General features: G+C 40.1%; 1 protein-coding gene across 1 annotated transcript in view; it reads left to right on the top strand.

Moving 5' to 3' along the window:
* The window catches only part of LOC126983117 (uncharacterized protein DDB_G0285917-like), a 33,652-nt gene extending 15,060 nt beyond the window's left edge, over nucleotides 1-18,592 (top strand). Inside the window, 2 exon segments of the mRNA XM_050835614.1 lie at nucleotides 9,575-9,757; nucleotides 18,176-18,592. Of these exon segments, the coding sequence (XP_050691571.1) occupies nucleotides 9,575-9,757; nucleotides 18,176-18,331 (339 nt within the window). The 3' untranslated portion in view covers nucleotides 18,332-18,592.
* The last annotated feature ends 238 nt before the right edge of the window (nucleotides 18,593-18,830 follow it).

Here is an 18,830-nt window from a genome sequence, read left to right as displayed (position 1 = left end):
TTCCTTTTGCTTCTAACTCAATTTTTCTTATTTTTTGCTTCCTCCTTCTTTCAATCTTTCCTTCTTTCTCTTCTTCCTTCATTCGTTCCTTCTCTCCCTCCTCCTCTTCTTTTTCATTTTCTTCCTTCTTCCTTCCTTTTGCTTCTAACTCAATTTTTCTTATTTTCTGTTTCCTCCTTCCTTCAATCTCTTCTTCCTCTCTTCCTTCCTCCTCCTCCTCTTTTTTCTCCTTCCCTTCCTTCTTCTTCCTCTCCTTACCTCCAATTTCCTTCTTTCCTCAAATTTCTTCCCTTCTTGTCCTTCCCGTTTCCTCTTTCCTTCCTTCGTTTCCTCTCTCCCTTCTTCCTTCTGTCTCTCTTTACATTTCATTTCCATTCTTGTCTCTCTCTCTCTCTCTCTCTCTCTCTATCTCACACATTCATTTATCTTTATTTCCTTCGCCCTCGTTCCATATATTTCTTCATGATTGCTCTCTCTCTCTCTTCCTTCCTTCCTTTAGTGGTCTGGTTTCTCCTCTCTCTCTCTATCTCCTTTTATTCTCCTCCTACTCTTCCTCTTTATTCTTTACTTCCTTGACCTAATTCCTCCTTTCCAATCTCTCTCTCTCTCTCTCTTAATCACTTTCTCTCCCTTCTCCCCTTGATCTTAATTTCCTCTCCTTCCTTCTACCTCTAAATCCATCTTCTTCCTCCCCTTCTTCTCTTTTTTTTCTCTCTCCTCCATTTTTTTTCCTCCTCATCTTTATTTACTTTTTTCAATAACATTTACTTTTCTTTGTTTTCCTTTTTCCTTTTTTATTATTTTTTTTCTGGTGATCTACTTTTTTTCTTGTCTCATTCCCTTTCCTTATTTCTTGTCAATCTATTTTTTATTTTTTTTATATTTTCTTTAGGTTTTCTTTTTTAATATTTCATCTGTACTTCACTTTTCATTTCTTCTACATTCCTTTTCTTCTTTTCTTCCTTCTATTTCTTTTTCTCTCTCTTTGTCTTTTTTATTTCCTCTTCCTTTCTCCTCCAGTATCTCCACTTCCTCTTCTATTTCTATTTGTCCACCGTTTCGTCCTCCTTCCTCTTCTTTTCCTCCGTCTCCTCCTCTTCCTCTGTTTTGTCTTTCATTTCTTATTCTCCCTCCTTCCTTCCTCTTCCTTTCCCACCATCTCCTCGCTTTCCTTTATTCTCTCTATTCTCTAACGTTTCCTCTTATTCCTCCTTTTTATCTTCTATTACTTCCTTTTCCTCTCTTCCTCCTCCTTCTCCATTCCTCTCTTTTCCTCCTACTCCTCCTGTTCCTTCTTTCTCATTTCTTTCCCTTCCTCTTATTTTCTTCCATCTCCCATTCTTCCTTTATTCTCTTCCTCGTTTTCACTCCCTCTTCTTCCTTTCTTCTTCCTTCCTTCATCAACTTCTTCACTACCTCCTCCTTCTCCTCTTTTCTATTCACTATGCTCTACCATCACCTTCTCCTCTTCCTTTTCCTTCCTTTCATCTCCTATTCCTCTTTTGCCCTCTTCTTTTAACTTTCTCCTTCCTTCCTTCATCAACTTCTTCATTATCTCCTCCTTCTCCTCCTTTCCCTTCAGTATACTCTACCATCTCCTCCTCCTCTTCATTTTCCTTCCTTTCATCTCCTCTTCCTCTACTGTCCTCCATCCCCCTTCCTTCCTCTCCTTCTTCCTTTCTCCTTCCTTCCTTCATCAACTTCTTCATTATCTCCTCCTTCTCCTTTTCCCTTCACTATGCTCTACCATCTCCTCCTCCTCTTCATTTTCCTCCCCTTCATCTCCTCTTCCTCTACTGTCCTCCTTATCCCTTCCTTCCTCTCCTCCTTCTCCTTCTCCACCTCCCACCTCCAGAACTGACACCTCCTCCTTCACCTCTTCCTTCCCCCCTTTCTCCTCACTCTTGTTCCCTAATTATTTATATCTCGCCCCCGTCAGAGCGAGGGCCGCCATTGTGGGTCCTGACAGGGGTTCAAAGTTTCGAAGTCCGGCTCGGAAGTTCCATTCGAAGCTTCGTTCTTTTGTTTTCATGTTCCTTGCTATCCAGTCATTTCTATTTTATTTTATTTATTTATTTATTTATTTTTTGGTTTGGGAGGGTAAAGGGTGACGGGAGAAAGGTGATGGTGTGTGTGTGAGAGAGAGAGAGAGAGAGAGAGAGAGAGAGAGAGAGCACAAACCTTATTCAACATTCTCTCACGAACATGTATAAGAACTTTCTCTCTCTCTCTCTCTCTCTCTCTCTCATATACACACAAGTTGTTCGAGATAACCATTTTTTTTGTCATAAAACACACACACACACACACACACACACACACACACACACACAATCACCAATAAGGCGTCTCATTAGAGTCTCTTGACCTGTGGCCTCACCTTCATTACACCTGGCGCCTTTGTTTGCCTCTCTCTCTCTCTCTCTCTCTCTCTCTCTCACGGGAACGGCGGATACAGTCATTTCTGTCACATGGGAAAGAGAGAGAGATAGAGAGAGAGAGAGAGAGAGAGAGAGAGAGAGAGAGATTGACCGCTACGAGACAGATTGAACTAAACGTCATTTCTATCTATCTTTATCGCGGCGGCGGTTGACGGAGACAGGAGAGAAGGGGGGAGGGGGGAAGATATAAATTGTGTGTGTGTGTGTGTGTGTGTGTGTGTGTGTGTGTGTGTGTGTGTTTATTTGTATGTGTGTTTGTTTACTTCTCTGTCTGTCTCTTGTTTGTTTTTTCGTTTTCCTGTTTTTTTCTTCAGTGTTTGTTTCTTGATAAGTCTGTTTTTTTGTTTTTTTTCCTGTTTGTCTTGAGTGTTTTGTTTGTTTTGTGTTTTTCTTTATGTATAGGTGTCTGTCTGTCTGTCTTTTGGAGTTTTGCTTGTTTTCCTGTTTTTTTTTTTTTACCGTCATTTTGTTTCAATGTATGTTTTTTTTTGTCTTTTTATGTATGCCTTGAATATTATGCTTTTTTTTTATATATTTTTTATGCATATCTTTTAGTTTCTGTCTGTCTTTCTGTCTGTTTGTCTTTATCTGTCTGTCTTGTTTTGTTGTTTTGTTTCACTGTACGTTTGTTTTTTTGTCTGTTTTTATGTATGACGAGTATTATTCTTGTTTTTTTTGGAGATTTTTTTTAATATATATCTTTTTCTTTCTCCGTCTGTCTGTCTGTCTGTATATCTGTCTGTCTGCTTCCCACGTCCTCTCACCAGTACACACACACACACACACACACACACACACACACACACACACACACACTTGTTTTAATCTGTTCACACTAATTAATTTCAATATCCATCACGCGAACCATTTTTTTTTTATAGGCGTCGAGTAGATTTAGCGTCATTTTTGTAGTGTTTAATTTTAATGAAAACTCGGCGGGGAGGCGACACTTGAAAGCAGGTTCTTACAGCTTTACTATGCATATAAATTTATAGAGTGAATATATAGTGAAATGTATAGATAGAAAAATAGATAGATAGATAGATAGATAGAGATATATGGGGATTGATAGAAAGATTTAGACAGATAGATAGATATTAATAGATAGATACTGGCAGATATATTTAGATGAATATATACTCATAGTTAAATTTGACAGGTAGGTAGATAGACAGGGATTGCTAGAAGAATTTAGACAGATAGATAGATATTAATAGACAGATACTGGCAGATATATTTAAATGGATATATAAGTACTCATAGTTAGATTAGATTGGTAGATAGATAGATAGACAGATGAATAGGGATTGATAGAAAGATATAGACAGATAGACAGATATTGATAGATAGATACTGGCAGATATATTTAGATGGATAGATAAGTACTCATAGTTAGATTAGACAGGTAGATAGATAGATAGACAGACGTATAGGGATTGATAGAAAGATTAAGACAGATAGATAAATAGATATAGATACAGGCATATATACATACAGATAGATAAGCACTCAGATAGTTAGATAGATAAAGCTTAATACTGACACTTAAAATGACAGATAAAAACTGAAAAGATTTAAAAAGATTGATAACATAATATGAAAATAAATAGATAGATAGACAGGTTTCATTAAGAACACCTAGACCGATAAACAGACTGATAGATAGTGAAATGTGAAGACGGGTAGATAGACACATAGATAGATAGATATATAATGGATAGATAGATGGGTAGTCAGGTAGTTAGATAGATAAAAATAGTGATAATTAGATAGTTAAAGATAAATATGAAGAAACACATAGATTGATAACGAATAATATAAAGAACGATAGATTGATATACCGATAAACATTAAGATAGACAAAGATTAACATTCATCACACATAGATATAGACACACTAATAGATACATAGATAGATAGATGAATGGAAAATACACACACACACACACACACACACACACACACACACACACACACACACACACACACACACACCAATAATAAACAGAAAAAAAATATAAACCATGCAAGCACAAACCGAGACATTGATAGCAAGACAGACAAACACAACGATAAACAGAGATAAACAAAGAAAGAAAAACAGACAATAGAAACACAGGTAGGTAGACAAACATACATACATACATACATACATACAGACAGGTAGGGTTAATATGCAACAGAAAGGCACACCTGAGCACTCTAAATAAACAGACAGACAGGAAATTAAAGTGAGAGATTAACACGGGAGATGAAATACCTTTAAAAACAAGCAAGACAGGTATGGAAACAGGTGAGTCTGGATGTTATACTGAGAGGCGGGGAATAAAATTAAGGGAGGGAGGCACACACACACACACACACACACACACACACACACACACACACACACACACACACGAACAAGGTAAAGGTATTCATAGTATATCAATTTTTATAGAAACGTCGAGTAAGCTCTACACACACACACACACACACACACACACACCTCGTCTTTGGCATCTCCTCACTGTGAAAAGACCAATCTGTTCCGAACGTCTTTTTAATTTACTTTTTTTTTTTCAACTCTCGGTCTGTTTCTTATACCGTAAAACACACACACACACACACACACACACACACGCACACACACACACACCAAGGAGGGGGACAAGAGCAACAGGTAAGAGGAAAAGAGGAAAGTAAGAGGAAGGTAAAGAGGACTCCATTTTTTACCTCTCTCTCTCTCTCTCTCTCTCTCTCTCTCTCTCTCTCTCTCTCGGACACAATGGAGTGGAGGAAAGTTACTCTTTAACTCACTATCAGAGAGAGAGAGAGAGAGAGAGAGAGAGAGAGATTTTTCTTCCATCCCTTCATTTTCGTCGCTTCGCTTCAACATAAATTTCGCTCGGCAAGTGTTCATTATACAGGATTTTGTCTCGTTTTTTATGCACGTAAGTAAACACACACACACACACACACACACACACACACACACACACACACACACACACACACACACACACACACACACACGCGTCGTTTTTTTTATGCTTTTTCCTTCTTTCTCTTCGTTAATTTTCTGTCTTCTCTTGGTATGATTTTTTTTTGATGAATTTGTTTGCTTTTTATCCTCCTCCTTATCATTATTATTTCTCTTCTTTCCTCTCTTTCCTCAGTCTCCTGTTACCCTATCTTGCCTTTATCTTACCTATTTCAGCTCCTGCTCCTCCTGCTCCTCCTCCTCCTCCTTCCTGCTGAAGTGGTTAGCGCAGAGACCATCAACTCCTTCAAGAAACGATGATCATACTTTTTGCTGCATCGGTGACGACGTTCTGAAGAGTAGGGTAGGTACACAAGTATCTTCTTCCCTGCAAGCCTCCTGTTGGCAAACGGATTGATTAGATCACCAATGAATGCAGCCTAGTAAGTACCAACAGGCTTTCTGCTGCCTGCTAGTCCATGTTTCCATGTTTCCTCCTCCTCCTCCTCCTCCTCCTCCTCCTCCTCCTCCTAATCTTCTTCTTATCACTAATATGACATCAACATTTCTTTCCGTTTCCTTTCATTAAGATAAGACACAACTATGAGACGGCACATCCTCATATCCTTACACATCACAACATATCCAGCTTTCATACCCACATATTCACCCACCTCACAACATGCCCCTCTCTCTCCCCACATATCCACCCCATATACCCACATACACCCTCAATGGACGAAGAGGGTAATGAAATAAAGGAGAAAGTTGTTATTAAGAAGGAATTACTAGTACAACCTCATACCAATACGAGTGAAGAAAAGCCACAGGACAAGAAAGACGGAAATCTTATCGTTCCAAAAGTAGGGGCGGACGACAAAGGTAAAAACAAAAGCGAATCAAAACTTGGTGCCTCAGGAAAGAGCGATGGACCTCAGAAAGCAGAACGAACAGAGGAAAGAAAGGAGATTCTGCCCTTCAATATAACGAATCAAGTTGTAGTGAAAGAGAAAGAAGAACGACTACCTTCACTGGAAAGCACTAATAAGGTGACATCTGTGGAGAGGAAGAGTGTCACAGAGAAGGGTGATGGAAAAGATGACGAGAAAGAAACTGTAATTTAAAAAGAAGTCGAAAAGAATGCGTGTGATAGCGACATCAAAGAGGTTCGCAACGAAAAACATCTTAATGAAACAATTGAAGACTTGAAACACCAAGTTGATGACGTGAAAAACAAGATTAAGGAAGAAAAAGCGAAGGCTGAAGAAACAAAAGCTACGCCTCGCCTATGCGTCGTAAAAGAAGGTAAAGTCGTTAAAAAGATAGTCCCTGCTGTGACGCCGGCGAGGGTTGTTAAAAAGGATGTGCCCTTGGTGGGAGAAGGAAAAGACTTCGTTGTGACTCGAGTTGTTAAACCCGTTACCCTTTCGGTGGTAGCAGAAAAAGTCCCCGTTGTGACAAATCAGACAGTTGTTGAAAAGATTCCCCCCACGGTGACGGAAGGAAAAGTCCCCGTTTTTATAGAAGAGAGTTATTGAAAAGGTTGTGCCCTCGGTGACAGAGGAGATCGTAAGCGTCTCTAAGGAGCAAGAAGAACATCCTGTCGTGGCAGAAGAGAAGAAGGTTATTGAAAAGATTATCCCCTCGGTGACAGAAGTTAAAGTCCCGGTAGTCCCTCAACAGGAGGTTGTTGAAAAAGTTGCCCCATCGCCGACAAAAGAAAAAGTTCCTGTTGTGACACAAGAAACGGTTATTGAGCAGAATGCCCCACAAGAAAGGGCTATTGAACAGTCTACCCCTTCGGTGACAGGAGAGATTGTCACTCTTTCTCAAGAGAAAGAAGAAGTCCCTGTTGTTGTAACAGAGGAAAAGGTTCCCGTTGTGACACATCAAACAATTGTTGAAAAGATTACTCCTTCCGTAACACAAGAAAAAGTTGTCAGTCAACGGGAGGGTGTTGAGAAGGCTGCCCCCTCTGTCAAGGAACGCGTCTCCATTCCAGAGAGGGAGGAAAGAATAATTAAAAGAATTGCTCTGTTGTAAAGAAAGAAATCACAACAGAGCAGTGATACAATGTTGCTGTTTCTCTTATCTATTTCACTGAACCTAACCTAACTAAATCTAACCTAACCTGACCTAACTAATAACCTGACCTAACTTAACAAAATCTAACCTAACCTGACCTAACTAATGACCTGACCTAACTTAACTAAAACTAGCCAAACCTGACCTAACTAATAACCTGACCTAACTTAACTAAATCTAACCTAACCTGACCTAACTAATGACCTGACCTAACTTAACTAAATCTAACCTAACCTGACCTAACTAATAACCTGACCTAACTTAACTAAATCTAACCTAACCTGACCTAACTAATAACCTGACCTAACTTAATTAAATCTAACCTAACCTGACCTAACTAATGACCTGACCTAACTGAACTAAATCTAGCCAAACCTAACCTAACTAATAACCTGACCTAACTTAACTAACTCTAGCCTAACCTAACATGACACTAACGACTGGCAATATGCAATGTGGTATGCTGCACTCATTCACTTCATCATTACACTCAAGTTTAATTTTCCGGAAGCTAATGGTTACCGCACTGCATCCAGAGACGAACATACAACGCTCTACCCTCATATCCACCCACCTCACCACATATTCACCCACATAGCGCCACGGTTCTTAGGCTTCATGGGCAAGGCCACAGGTGTTCCCCTCACCTGTGGCTCCTGTTTCGTTAATTACAGGTGTGCGTGACCGAGGTTCCATTGATTACCTCGCCAGGCTTCGTTCTTCAAGGTGACGGGAGGGAAGGAGAAGGGAGGGAGAGAAGGGAGAGAAGCCAGGCAGAAAGGGAGAGTGCGTGCGGGGGTGCTTGGAGAGATTGGAGGAGGAAGGAAGGGGGAAAGGTGGAAGGGAGGAAAGTAGGGTGTGTAGGGAGGGAAGGAGTAAGGGAGGGAAGGAGGAAGGAAGGGAGGGGAAGCAAGAAGGGAGGGAGGGTATGTGTGTGTGGGGTGTTTGATGGGAGGGAGGGAGTGAGGGAGGGAAGAAGGGCGGAAGGCAGGAAGGGAGGGGAGGCAAGAAGGGAGGGAGGGTATGTGTGTGTGGGGTGTTTGAAGGGAAGGAGGGAGGGGGAGGCAAGAATGAGGGAAAGAGTAAAGGGCAGGTAAGTAAAGGTGAGATATGGGGAGTCATTAGTTTGAGTTTACCTGTTTTATACCTTGCTCCCAGAACCTGAATATACCTTCCTTGGAGTATACCACCACCACCACTACTACTACTACTACTTCTACTACTACTACTACTACTACTACTACTACTACTACTACTACTATATGAATTAAAATAGTATAAGACGTTTCTCTATCTTTCCTTTCCTTTTCCTTTCTCATTTCCTTTCCTTTTCATATTTTCCGTTTCTTTTCTTCCTCTTTTGCTTTTCTCTCCCGCCCTCCCTTCCTGTATTCTTCCTTCCTCCTTCCTTCCCTTTCCTTCCTTTTCTGCCTCCCTTCTCTTCCGTCAATAAAACACACTGAAAAAATAAGCAGTTCCTTCCTTTCCTCCCTTCCTTCCTATCCCTTCTCCTTCCTTCCTTCCTTCTTCAGTTAACTTCTTTTCCTCTCTCCCTCTCCACCCTCTTCCCCTCCCATCCCTTCAAATGAAAAGTCCTGCAATGAAAAACAAAAACCTTTCACCTACAACACATCCCAACAGTCCAAACCACACACCACATCTGCCCTTCTTTCCTTCCTTAACTCCCTTTCCTTCTGTTCCTGCAACCCTTCCTCTCTTCGTCTACTTCCCTTCCTTTTTTCCTTTCCTCGCTCCCTTTCCCTTCAAACACAAAAGAGGTAAAGAAAAGAATGCACCAAGAGAATGAAGGAAAAGAAAATACGAATGAGGCAAAGAAAGGAAAAGAAAGAGAAAAACACCACCCTACAACCTATCACTCGTCTCAAACTCCAAACCACACCTGCCCTTCCCACCTTCTGTCTAACTTGTCCCGCGGCGCCTCAACACCTGTACCGCGATGACCCAGGTAAATATCTTGCCGCGCCGCTCGCCTCACCTCACGCGGCCGCTTAATTGCGCCCCCTCATACCTGGGAGCCGCTAATTAAAGGAGCATAGCCAGGTAACAGGTGACTTGAGAATTCCAGGCTTCCGTGGTGGTGTGTGAGGGAGGTTTGTGTGGTGGTGGTCAAGTTGGTGATGATGATGATGATGATAGTGAAAGTAATAATAATGATAATAATAATAATAACAGTAATAATAATAATAATGATATTAATATGTACACGACAAGAGAGGAAGAGAATTATGATGAGGAGGAGGAAAAGGAGGAGATTGAGAAAGAATAAAGGAAGAAAAGAAGGAAGACGAAAAACAATAACAAGAAGCACAAGAAAAAAAGAAGTAGAAGAAAATGACAAAAAAAAACCCGACGAAAATTAATAAAATAAACAAAAAACTTAAACAAAACAAGTGATAAAAGGAAAACAAAAACAAAAAAACAAGCCATCGATAGCAATAACATAAACAACAGAGAAAACAACAGCAAAATTTTATAATACCGAAAATATGTACCTAATAGTTCCTTCCTTCCTTCCTTCCTTCCTTCCTTCGCTTACCTTTACCTAACTACTACTACTACTACCACCACTACTACTACTACTACTACTACTACTACTCTCCTAACCTAACAGTTCCTTCCTTCCTTCCTAGTACTACTAATACATCCTTTCCCTAATAGTTCCTTCCTTCCTTCCTTCCTTCACCTTTCCTTTTTCTAACTGCCGTGATCACCTGTCCAAAGGGTACGTCCCAGGTAATGCCATCCAGGTGCAGCCGCGTCGCACCTGTCACCCTCGTTGGCTTTTAATTAACCTGTCCGATCTGAGCCGCGGGTCACCGCCCTGCCAAACCATACGACACCCTGCCAACTCGATAGCTAGTCCCTTCCCTCCCTTCCGTCTCCTTCCCCTTCCCTATATATCTTCCTTCTGTCATTTTCCTTCTCCCTTACCTCTTTTTTTGTTTCTTGTCTCCTCCCTTCCCCTGTCTTCCCTCCCTTCCGTCTCCTTCCCCTTCCCTATATATCTTCCTTCTGTCATTTTCCTTCTCCCTTACCTCTTTTTTTGTTTCTGGTCTCCTCCCTTTCAACCCTCTCCTCCCTTCCCCTGTCTGATAGCTACTTCCCTCCCTTCCGTCTTCTCTTACCTTCCCTCCCTTCCTCCCTAGCGCTTCTTTCCTCCCCTTTTCCTCCTCCTTTTCCACCTCCTTCCACATTTTACCTTCTCCTCCCTTCCCTCTCTTCCTCTTCCTGTTCCCTCCCTTTCTTTCGTTCCACCTCTCCCTTCCCTTGTCTGACACCCTGCCAATTCGATATCAACCTCTCTCCCTTCCCTCCCTTCCTTGCCTCCCGTCTCCTCATCCCTTCTCTCCCTTTCTTTTGTCTCCTCCCTTTTTTCTCCCTTTCAATTTTACCTCCTCCTCCCTTGCCTGACATACTGCCAACTCAATATCCAATTCTCTCCCTTCCTTCAGTTTCCTCCCTAGCTCCCTTACTTCCTTCCCCTCTCCTCAACTTACCTTCTCTCCCTTCCTTCCTTTCCTCTGACTCTCCCTTTCCTCATTTTGCCTCCTCCTCCCTTCCATCTCGTTTCCTCCTCCTCCTTCCTTCTCTTTCTCTCTTCTTTCTCCTCCCTTTTTACCTCCTCCTCCCTTCCCTTGTCTGTCACCCTGCCAATTCGATATCTACTTCTTTCCTTTCTCTCCCTTCCCTCCCTTCGCCCCCTATCATCTCCTCCCTTCCTTCCATTTCTTTCCTCTGTCTTCTCCCTTTCATATTCCCCATTTATTCTACTTCCTCTTCCCTGCCAACTCAATATGCGTCTCTTCCTCCTTGCCTATCATTACTTATTTGCCCTATTCCTCCCTTCTTTTGCCTTCCTTCCTACCTTTCCTTTGTCTTCTTTCGTAATGGGGTGGCCCCGTGACGAGCAGCGAGGCACTTACAAAGGGAGGAAAAAAAAGAGGAAGAGAAATAGATAATGTGGAAAATCAGATAGGGAGTAATCGAAGGAAAAAATGATGGAGAGGGAAGATATGGAGAAACATAAAAAAGGAAAGGAATGGAGGAAATGAGACAGAAAAGAAGACAAAATGAGAATGAAGGAGAAATAAGAAAGGAAAGAAAACAGGAATGAGGCAAAGAAACAGAGACAAAGGGAGGAAAAAGGAGAAAAGAGAAAGGAAAGGAGGGAGGAAAGAGGCAAAGAAAATAAGACAAAATGAGAATGAAGGAGAAATAAGAAGGGAGAGAAAACAGGAATGAGGCAAAGAAACAGAGACAAAGAGAGGAAGAAGGAGAAAAGAGAAAGGAAAGGAGGCAGGAAAGAGGCAAAGAAAATAAGACAAAATGAGAATGAAGGAGAAATAAGAGGAAAGAAAACAGGAATGAGGCGGAACGGAGATAAATAGAGGAAAAGGGAGAAAAGAGAAAGGAAGACTGAATAGAGTTAATAGAGAAAATGAAGGAAAGGGACAATGAAAAGAAGAAATGAGAAAGGAGAAAGTAATGAAAAGAAAGAAAGAAATGAGAAATAAGATAGGAAAGGAAAGAGAGCGAGACTGAATAAGTGAATAAGGTGAGTAGAGAAAATGAAAGAAGGAGACAATGAAAAGGAAAAATGAGAAAGGGGGGAGAAATGAGAAATGAAAGGAAAATATATAGAATTGAGAAATAATATAGGATAGGAAAGAGAGCGAGACAAGTGGATAAAGGGAGAGAAAATGAAGGAAGGGAGGAAGAAAGGAGGAAGGGGGAGGGTGGAGGTAGTAATTGGACAGGTAAGTGAGGTTACCTGGGCGACACAATCAACTCAGACGCCAAAAGTCACTTAACAACACGGCAGGTAAGCGGCTTTAATGATACCTGCGCTAATTTGTACGAGGCGCACCAATTTGTACTCATAGGAAAAAGAGTGAGGGAGTTTTCTTTGTGGTGTGAAAGTTTGTAGAGATATCTGGAAAGAGATTATGTAGGAAAATCTTAAGGGAAAGTTAGCAAGAAAAATATTATTGAGAAAAAGTGGGAAATATATTAGAAGGAGAAACGAACTAGGAAATTATTAGGAAAAATACTATGTAGGAAAATATTAGGAAATTGACGGTCAAGAAACAGCTTAGGAAAAAAACAACAAAGAAGAATATAAGAGAAAAAAATATGTATAAAATATTATGGAAAAAGACTAGCAAGGAAAATATTAATGAAAAAATGACAAAACAATATCAGGAAAAATATCAAGAAAACTATTAGGGAAAAAAACTAGGAAGAAAACTATTAGGAAAAACACTAACGAGAAAAATATCACAAGAGGAAAATATCAGAGAAAAGGTAAGGTAAGAAAAATTGTATTGATATTAAAGAAAAAAATAGCGATAAAAAAAAAAATCAATAAATACAAGAGACAAAAAACACACACTAAATAGATCAACAGATGGAGGAGGAGGAGGAGGAGGAGGAGGAGGAGGAGGAGGAGGAGGGGATTCGAAGCGGTGGTCACTAGGTTAAGGTCGACGAAGGGGAAACACGTGCGTCACTTCAGTCTTTGGCAAGGAAACGGTCTCTCTCTCTCTCTCTCTCTCTCTCTCTCTCTCTCTCTCTGATCCTCTCTCATCCTTTTTCCTTCTCCTTCTTCCTCTCCTCCTTTTTCTCCTCTTTCTTCTCCTTTTCTTTTTCCTCTTCTTTCCCTTCTTTTTCCTTTTCTTACCCTTTTCCTTCTTTTCATCTTCATCTTCATCTTTATCTTCTCCCCCCATCCCCCCCCCCCCCTCTCTCTCTCTCTCTCTCTCTCTCTCTCTCTCTCTATCTCTCTCTCTCGCTTGATGGTGTTTTTTTCCCTCGGTGTCGTTAAAAACATATCGCAGAGGAAGGTGTGTGATGTGTTTTACCTGGTGACACCTCGGCTCTAAAACACACCTGCCCTACATCCATCACACACACACACACACACACACACACACACACACACACACACACACACACACACGTCACCCTAAGTTTGCATCAATATTAGTATAATTTTACCATTTATCATATTTATACTCCTCTTTCTCTCCTCATTTTCCTCCTCCTCCTCTGCTCTCCTCTTCTCTCTTCTCTGTTTTCCTCAATTCTCTTCTTGTTTTTTTATTTTCTCTTGTTTTCTTTTCTCGTCTTCTTTTATCCTGCTCTTCCTTTCTCTTCTTTTTTTCTTTCCTTTTCTCTACTCCACTTTTTTTTCGTATCTTCTCTTCTCTTCTCTCTTCTCCTCTACTCTCTTTTCTCTTCTCCTCTCCTCTCTTTTCCTCCTCCTCCACGTAAACAGGTAAGGACACGTCAACCCTTTCACCTTAACTCGCAACAACGGTCATAAATTTTAACTCGCCATAAACCGAAGCAAAATGACAGACGCTTTGATATTTTCATGACTTATTTAAGTGTACCATTAAAATTTCCCCTTCCACTACTACTACTACTACTACTACTACTACTACTACTACTACTATTACTGCTACCACTGACACCCCTTCCTTGTCTCTCCCGTTTTCTTCCCTTTTCTTCTCTTTCTTTCTTCTATTTCCTTCTCTTCCGTTCCTTTTCCTTATCTATCGCTCCTCTGTTATCTTCCTTTCCACCCTCTCCTCCTCTCTTTCGTTCCCTTCCACCTTCCAACTCGATAGCGATTTCCCTCTCTTCCTTTCTTTCTTTCCTTTCTCCTTTCTTCCTTCCTTCGATCCTTACTTTCCTTTCCTTTACTTTCATTTTCTATCCCTCCATCCTTCCTTCCTTTCCTTCCTTCCCTCCCTCCCGTCTTGTCTACTACTACTACTACTACTACTACTACTACTACAACTACCACCAGCGTCACGAGATACCTGCGGACCTTGAGGCAGGTAATTAACGAGTCACCAGGTGCTGGAAAGGTAAACCTCACACCTGTAATTAGCACCTGTCCGACGCGTGCACACCTGAGAAAAGACCTTGAAACGCGTGACACCTGTTTTTTTTTTTTTTCGCCTGACGTGCACAGGTGAGTCAGGTGGCGCCAAGGGGGTCATACACCTTCATACATACATACACACATACGCTCGTTAACATATATTCACTTCACTGCAAGGTCCGTCTTAATTTATGGCCGTTATTTATTGCTTATTTATTTATGCGTGATTTGGTGTTCTGGGCGTCTAAAGTGATTGATCGATTGGTAATGAGGATGTTGTTTTGATTTATATATATTTTTTCAGCTATCATGAGACGTAATAAATATAAGAAATAGAAGAAAATAACGATGAAAGAAGGAGAAATGACGCAGTGTATGAGGAGCAAATAAGAATGAAATTGATAAAAGAAAATAGTGTATCATTGGGAAGAGAAATCGATGAATAAGACGAGATGACGAACGTTTTTTTTTTTTTTTACGTTTTTTTCTTTCTCGATTTATTTTCCATTTCGATTCTGGATTTTCTTTTACGTTGATCTTTTTTTTTTTACTTTTTTTTTCTTTCGATTTATTTTCCATTTCGATTCTGGATTTTCTTTTACGTTGATCTTTTTTTTCTTTTCTTTTCTTTTTTTTAAGTTATTTTCCCTTTACTTCGATTTTTGTACGTTTTCTTTCTTCTTTTTTTTTTTTTTACCTTCTTCCATATTCTGACATTACTACATATTCGATTTTGTTCTTGTTATTGTTTATTTTTACTTTTTCTTTTATTCTTTTCATTTTCTCTTCGTTTTTTTTGTCTTATTTTTCTTCTCTGTTCAAACTTCTCCAATTTATCAACATTATTACTTTTTAATCAGAATATTCATCCTCATCATTTTTTGTGCATTAATATCCAAAGTTTCCTTCTTCTTCTTCTTCTTCTTCTTCTTTTACTTCTTCTTTTCTTCTTCGTCTACTTCTTTTTCTTGCTATTTTCTATTCTCTTCTATCAGTTTCATTCCTATTCGCCCTTCATAAACTGCGCTATTTATCCTTCTCTTTTATCCTTTTATTTTCTTTCTCTTCTTTCTCTTATTTATTTCAGTAACAGATTCGGTGTAAAAAAAAGACTAATGTGTCGTGTCGCAAACCTTCGTCACCTCTATTGATGGTTGTTGTTGTTGTTGTTGTTGTCGTTGTTTTGTTTCTGCTTTATGTGTCTTATAATTTTTCCGGATTTATAGTTTTGTTTTGAACGCGTGATGTGTGTGTGTGTGTGTGTGTGTGTGTGTGTGTGTGTGTGTGTGTGTGTGTGTGTGTGTGTGTGTGTGTGTGTTATCCTTCTCCTCATTCTCCTTCCACTTTCTTGTTTATTTTCTCTTTTCTTTCACTCTCCTTTTCTTTTTGCCTTTCTTCTCTTTCTTTTTTATCTACATCTTTTTCGTCGTCATGCAATTATCAGATCATTACCCTTATTATTATTATTATTATTATTATTATTATTATTTTTATTATTATTATTATTATTATTATTATTATTATTATTATTATTATTATTATTATTATTATCATTATTATTATTATCATTATTATTGTCACTGTTATTACCATCATTATCAGAATTATTGCTCTCATTTTCTTCCTTCTCTTTCCTCCGCCTTCCTCAATGACGCCAATTTCTTTTTCGAACCAGCTGTCAGAAACGTCGAATTCTCCTCCAGTGTTGTGAAAGGAGGAGGAGGAGGAGGAGGAGGAGGAGGAGGAGGGAAAAGGGAGGAGGAAAATAGGACAGGGGTAAGGAACGAAGGAAGGAAATAGGGCAAGAGGAGAAGGAAGGAGGGTGTGCACAGGATGGATGAAGGAGGAAGGATGAGACAGGTGAGAAATTGGAAAGGGAAAGGAGGACGTCGAGGAGGAGGAGGAAGAGGAAGAGGAGGAGGAGGAGGAGAAGGATGTTGATGATGTTGATGAGGAGGAGGAAACAAGAAAATATCACCAAGAAAATCGAACTGAAAGAAATGGAGAAAATAAGAAGAATAAAGAAAAGAAAAACAAAACAAAACAAAAAAAACAGAAAAGACAAGCAACTATATATATACACAAACACATAAAAACATACACACACAAACAAACAAACAAGAAAACACACCCACGGATCAAAACGAAACACACACACACACACACACACACACACACACACACACACATACCAAAAAAAAAAACACATACACACAAACACACACAGATAAAGAGGAGGCAAAACAGCACACAAACACACATACAAACAAACATCAAATCTAAGCAAACAAACAACCTCACACAAAGAGGATTGAATGCTATTAGACAGCCATCCTCAGACCCATTTCCTGTGTATGTGTGTGGTTTTCGATCCCTTATTGCTCGATCCCTCATTCCCCAATCCCTTTCTGTGGCGGTTTTGTGGCCCGGATGTGAATGGGAAGATCGGGGCAAGATTGGGGCAAGATTGAGCAAGATTTTCATATGGGCCCAGCGACCGACCTCCCTCCATTGCCTTTTCTTCTTTTTTTCCTTTCCTTCCATTTCCATTTTTTCCTTATTTTTATTTTTTTATTTTTCCACCTTTATTTTCCTGCCATTTTTCTTTTAATTTCTGACTTTCTTTATTGTTTTTTTCTTTCTTCCCTTTTTCATTTTATTTCATCCATCTCTCTCTCTCTCTCTCTCTCTCTCTCTCTCTCTCTCTCTCTCTCTCTCTCTCTCTCTCTCTCTCTCTCTCTCTCTCTCTCTCTCTCTCTCTCAATAATGGCTGACCCTATTCTCATAACGAAAAATATTAAGTCATTCGTCTCATATGGAAGGATAAAGAGGAGGAGGAGGAGGAGGAGGAGGAGGAGGAGGAGGAGGAGGAGGAGGTAAAGGTTATGCAAAGAGGGTAGACCACTCCTTATTTCTTTTGGGGATGGAAGAAATGTTTCCTCCTCCTCCTCCTCCTAGTCCTCTGTCTCCTCCTCTTCTTCTTCTTCCTCCTCCTCCTCCAATAATCCTTTCCCTTCTCTTTCTCTAGTATTTCTTTGACATTTCTTTTATTCTTCCCATTCGTCTTCCTCCTCCATCTCAATAAGTATTTTTCGTTTTTTAGACCTCCTCCTCCTCCTCCTCCTCCTCCTCCTCCTCATGCTTATATTTTCCCAAGAGGGGACACAGGAGAGGAGAAGAGGAAGCCTTAGTAATAGCGGTCCATTTAGGAGGAGGAGGAAAAAAAATAAAAAGGCCAGTTTTTAATATATACTACATAGTACGAGCGAGCGAGAGGGAGAGAGAGAGAGAGAGAGTATAATACTGGTAGGAAGGGAGGCGACGCGAGAAGGGAAGAAAGAAAGGTCATGGAGGAGGAGGAGGAGGAGGAGGATAGAAATTAAGAAAAGTTTGCCCCTGGACGATGAAAGTAATAAAAGGGGAGAAGACAGTAATAAACGAAGGAGAAAGGATAATAAAGAGAGAGAGAGAGAGAGAGAGAGAGAGAGAGAGAATAGAGATAATAAAAATAGAGAAAGACAATACAGTTTAAAGAAAGAGAAGAAAGAAAAACAAAGAAAGGAGAATAATGGAAGGAAGAAAAGAAGAGAAGAGGAAAAAATAGGTAAGAGGAGAGAGGACAGAGGAAAACTAAGAGGTAAGAAAGAGGAAAGAGGAAAACTAAGAGGTATAAAGAGGAAGAGGAAAACAAAGGAGGAGGAAGGAAGAGGGAAGAGGAAAATACGTAGGTAAGAAAGAGGAAGAGGAAAACCAAGAGATAACAAAGCGAAAGAGGAAAACAAAGAAGGAAGGAAGAGGAACGAGGAAAAATAAGAGGAAAGAAAGAGGAAGAGGAAAAGAGGAACGAGGAAAAATAAGAGGAAAGCAAGAAGGAAGAGGGAAACTAAGAGGAAGAAAAGAGGCTTGAAGGAATCTATAGAGGAAAAATAAGAGGAAAGAAAGAGGAAAGAGGAACACTAAGAGGAACAAAAGAGGCTTGGAGGAGGAATCTGTAAGTGGCTTTTCATGTCCATATCAACAGACGAGGTGACAAGAAGAGACAGGCAAGGCAGACACGAGTGAGTGAGTCTGTGATGTATAAGTCTGTTTGCTCTGAGGGGGGAAAGAATCTGATGTCCTTGTAGTATATGTAGTTTTTGTAGTGTAGCCTTTGATCTGTTCCCCTGTCACGACGGAAATACATGAATAAAGAAAAAAAGAAGGGAAGAAAAAGTTAGATAGAACAAATGGAAAGAAAAGAAACTGAGAGGGTAAGAAAATATTTTATCTGTCTGTCTGTCTGTTACTCTCTCTCTCTCTCTCTCTCTCTCTCTCTCTCTCTCTCTCTCTCTCTCTCTCTCTCTCTCTCTCTCTCTCTCTCTCATACTACGTTTCAATCTAAAGGAAACACAAACATTTACACATTATTATTTCTAGCAAGCTTTTCCTC

Source organism: Eriocheir sinensis, chromosome 53 (assembly GCF_024679095.1).
Source record: "Eriocheir sinensis breed Jianghai 21 chromosome 53, ASM2467909v1, whole genome shotgun sequence".
Lineage (NCBI taxonomy): Eukaryota > Metazoa > Arthropoda > Malacostraca > Decapoda > Varunidae > Eriocheir > Eriocheir sinensis.
Note: the sequence above shows the minus strand (reverse complement) of the source record. Positions and strands in the feature narration are given on the sequence as shown.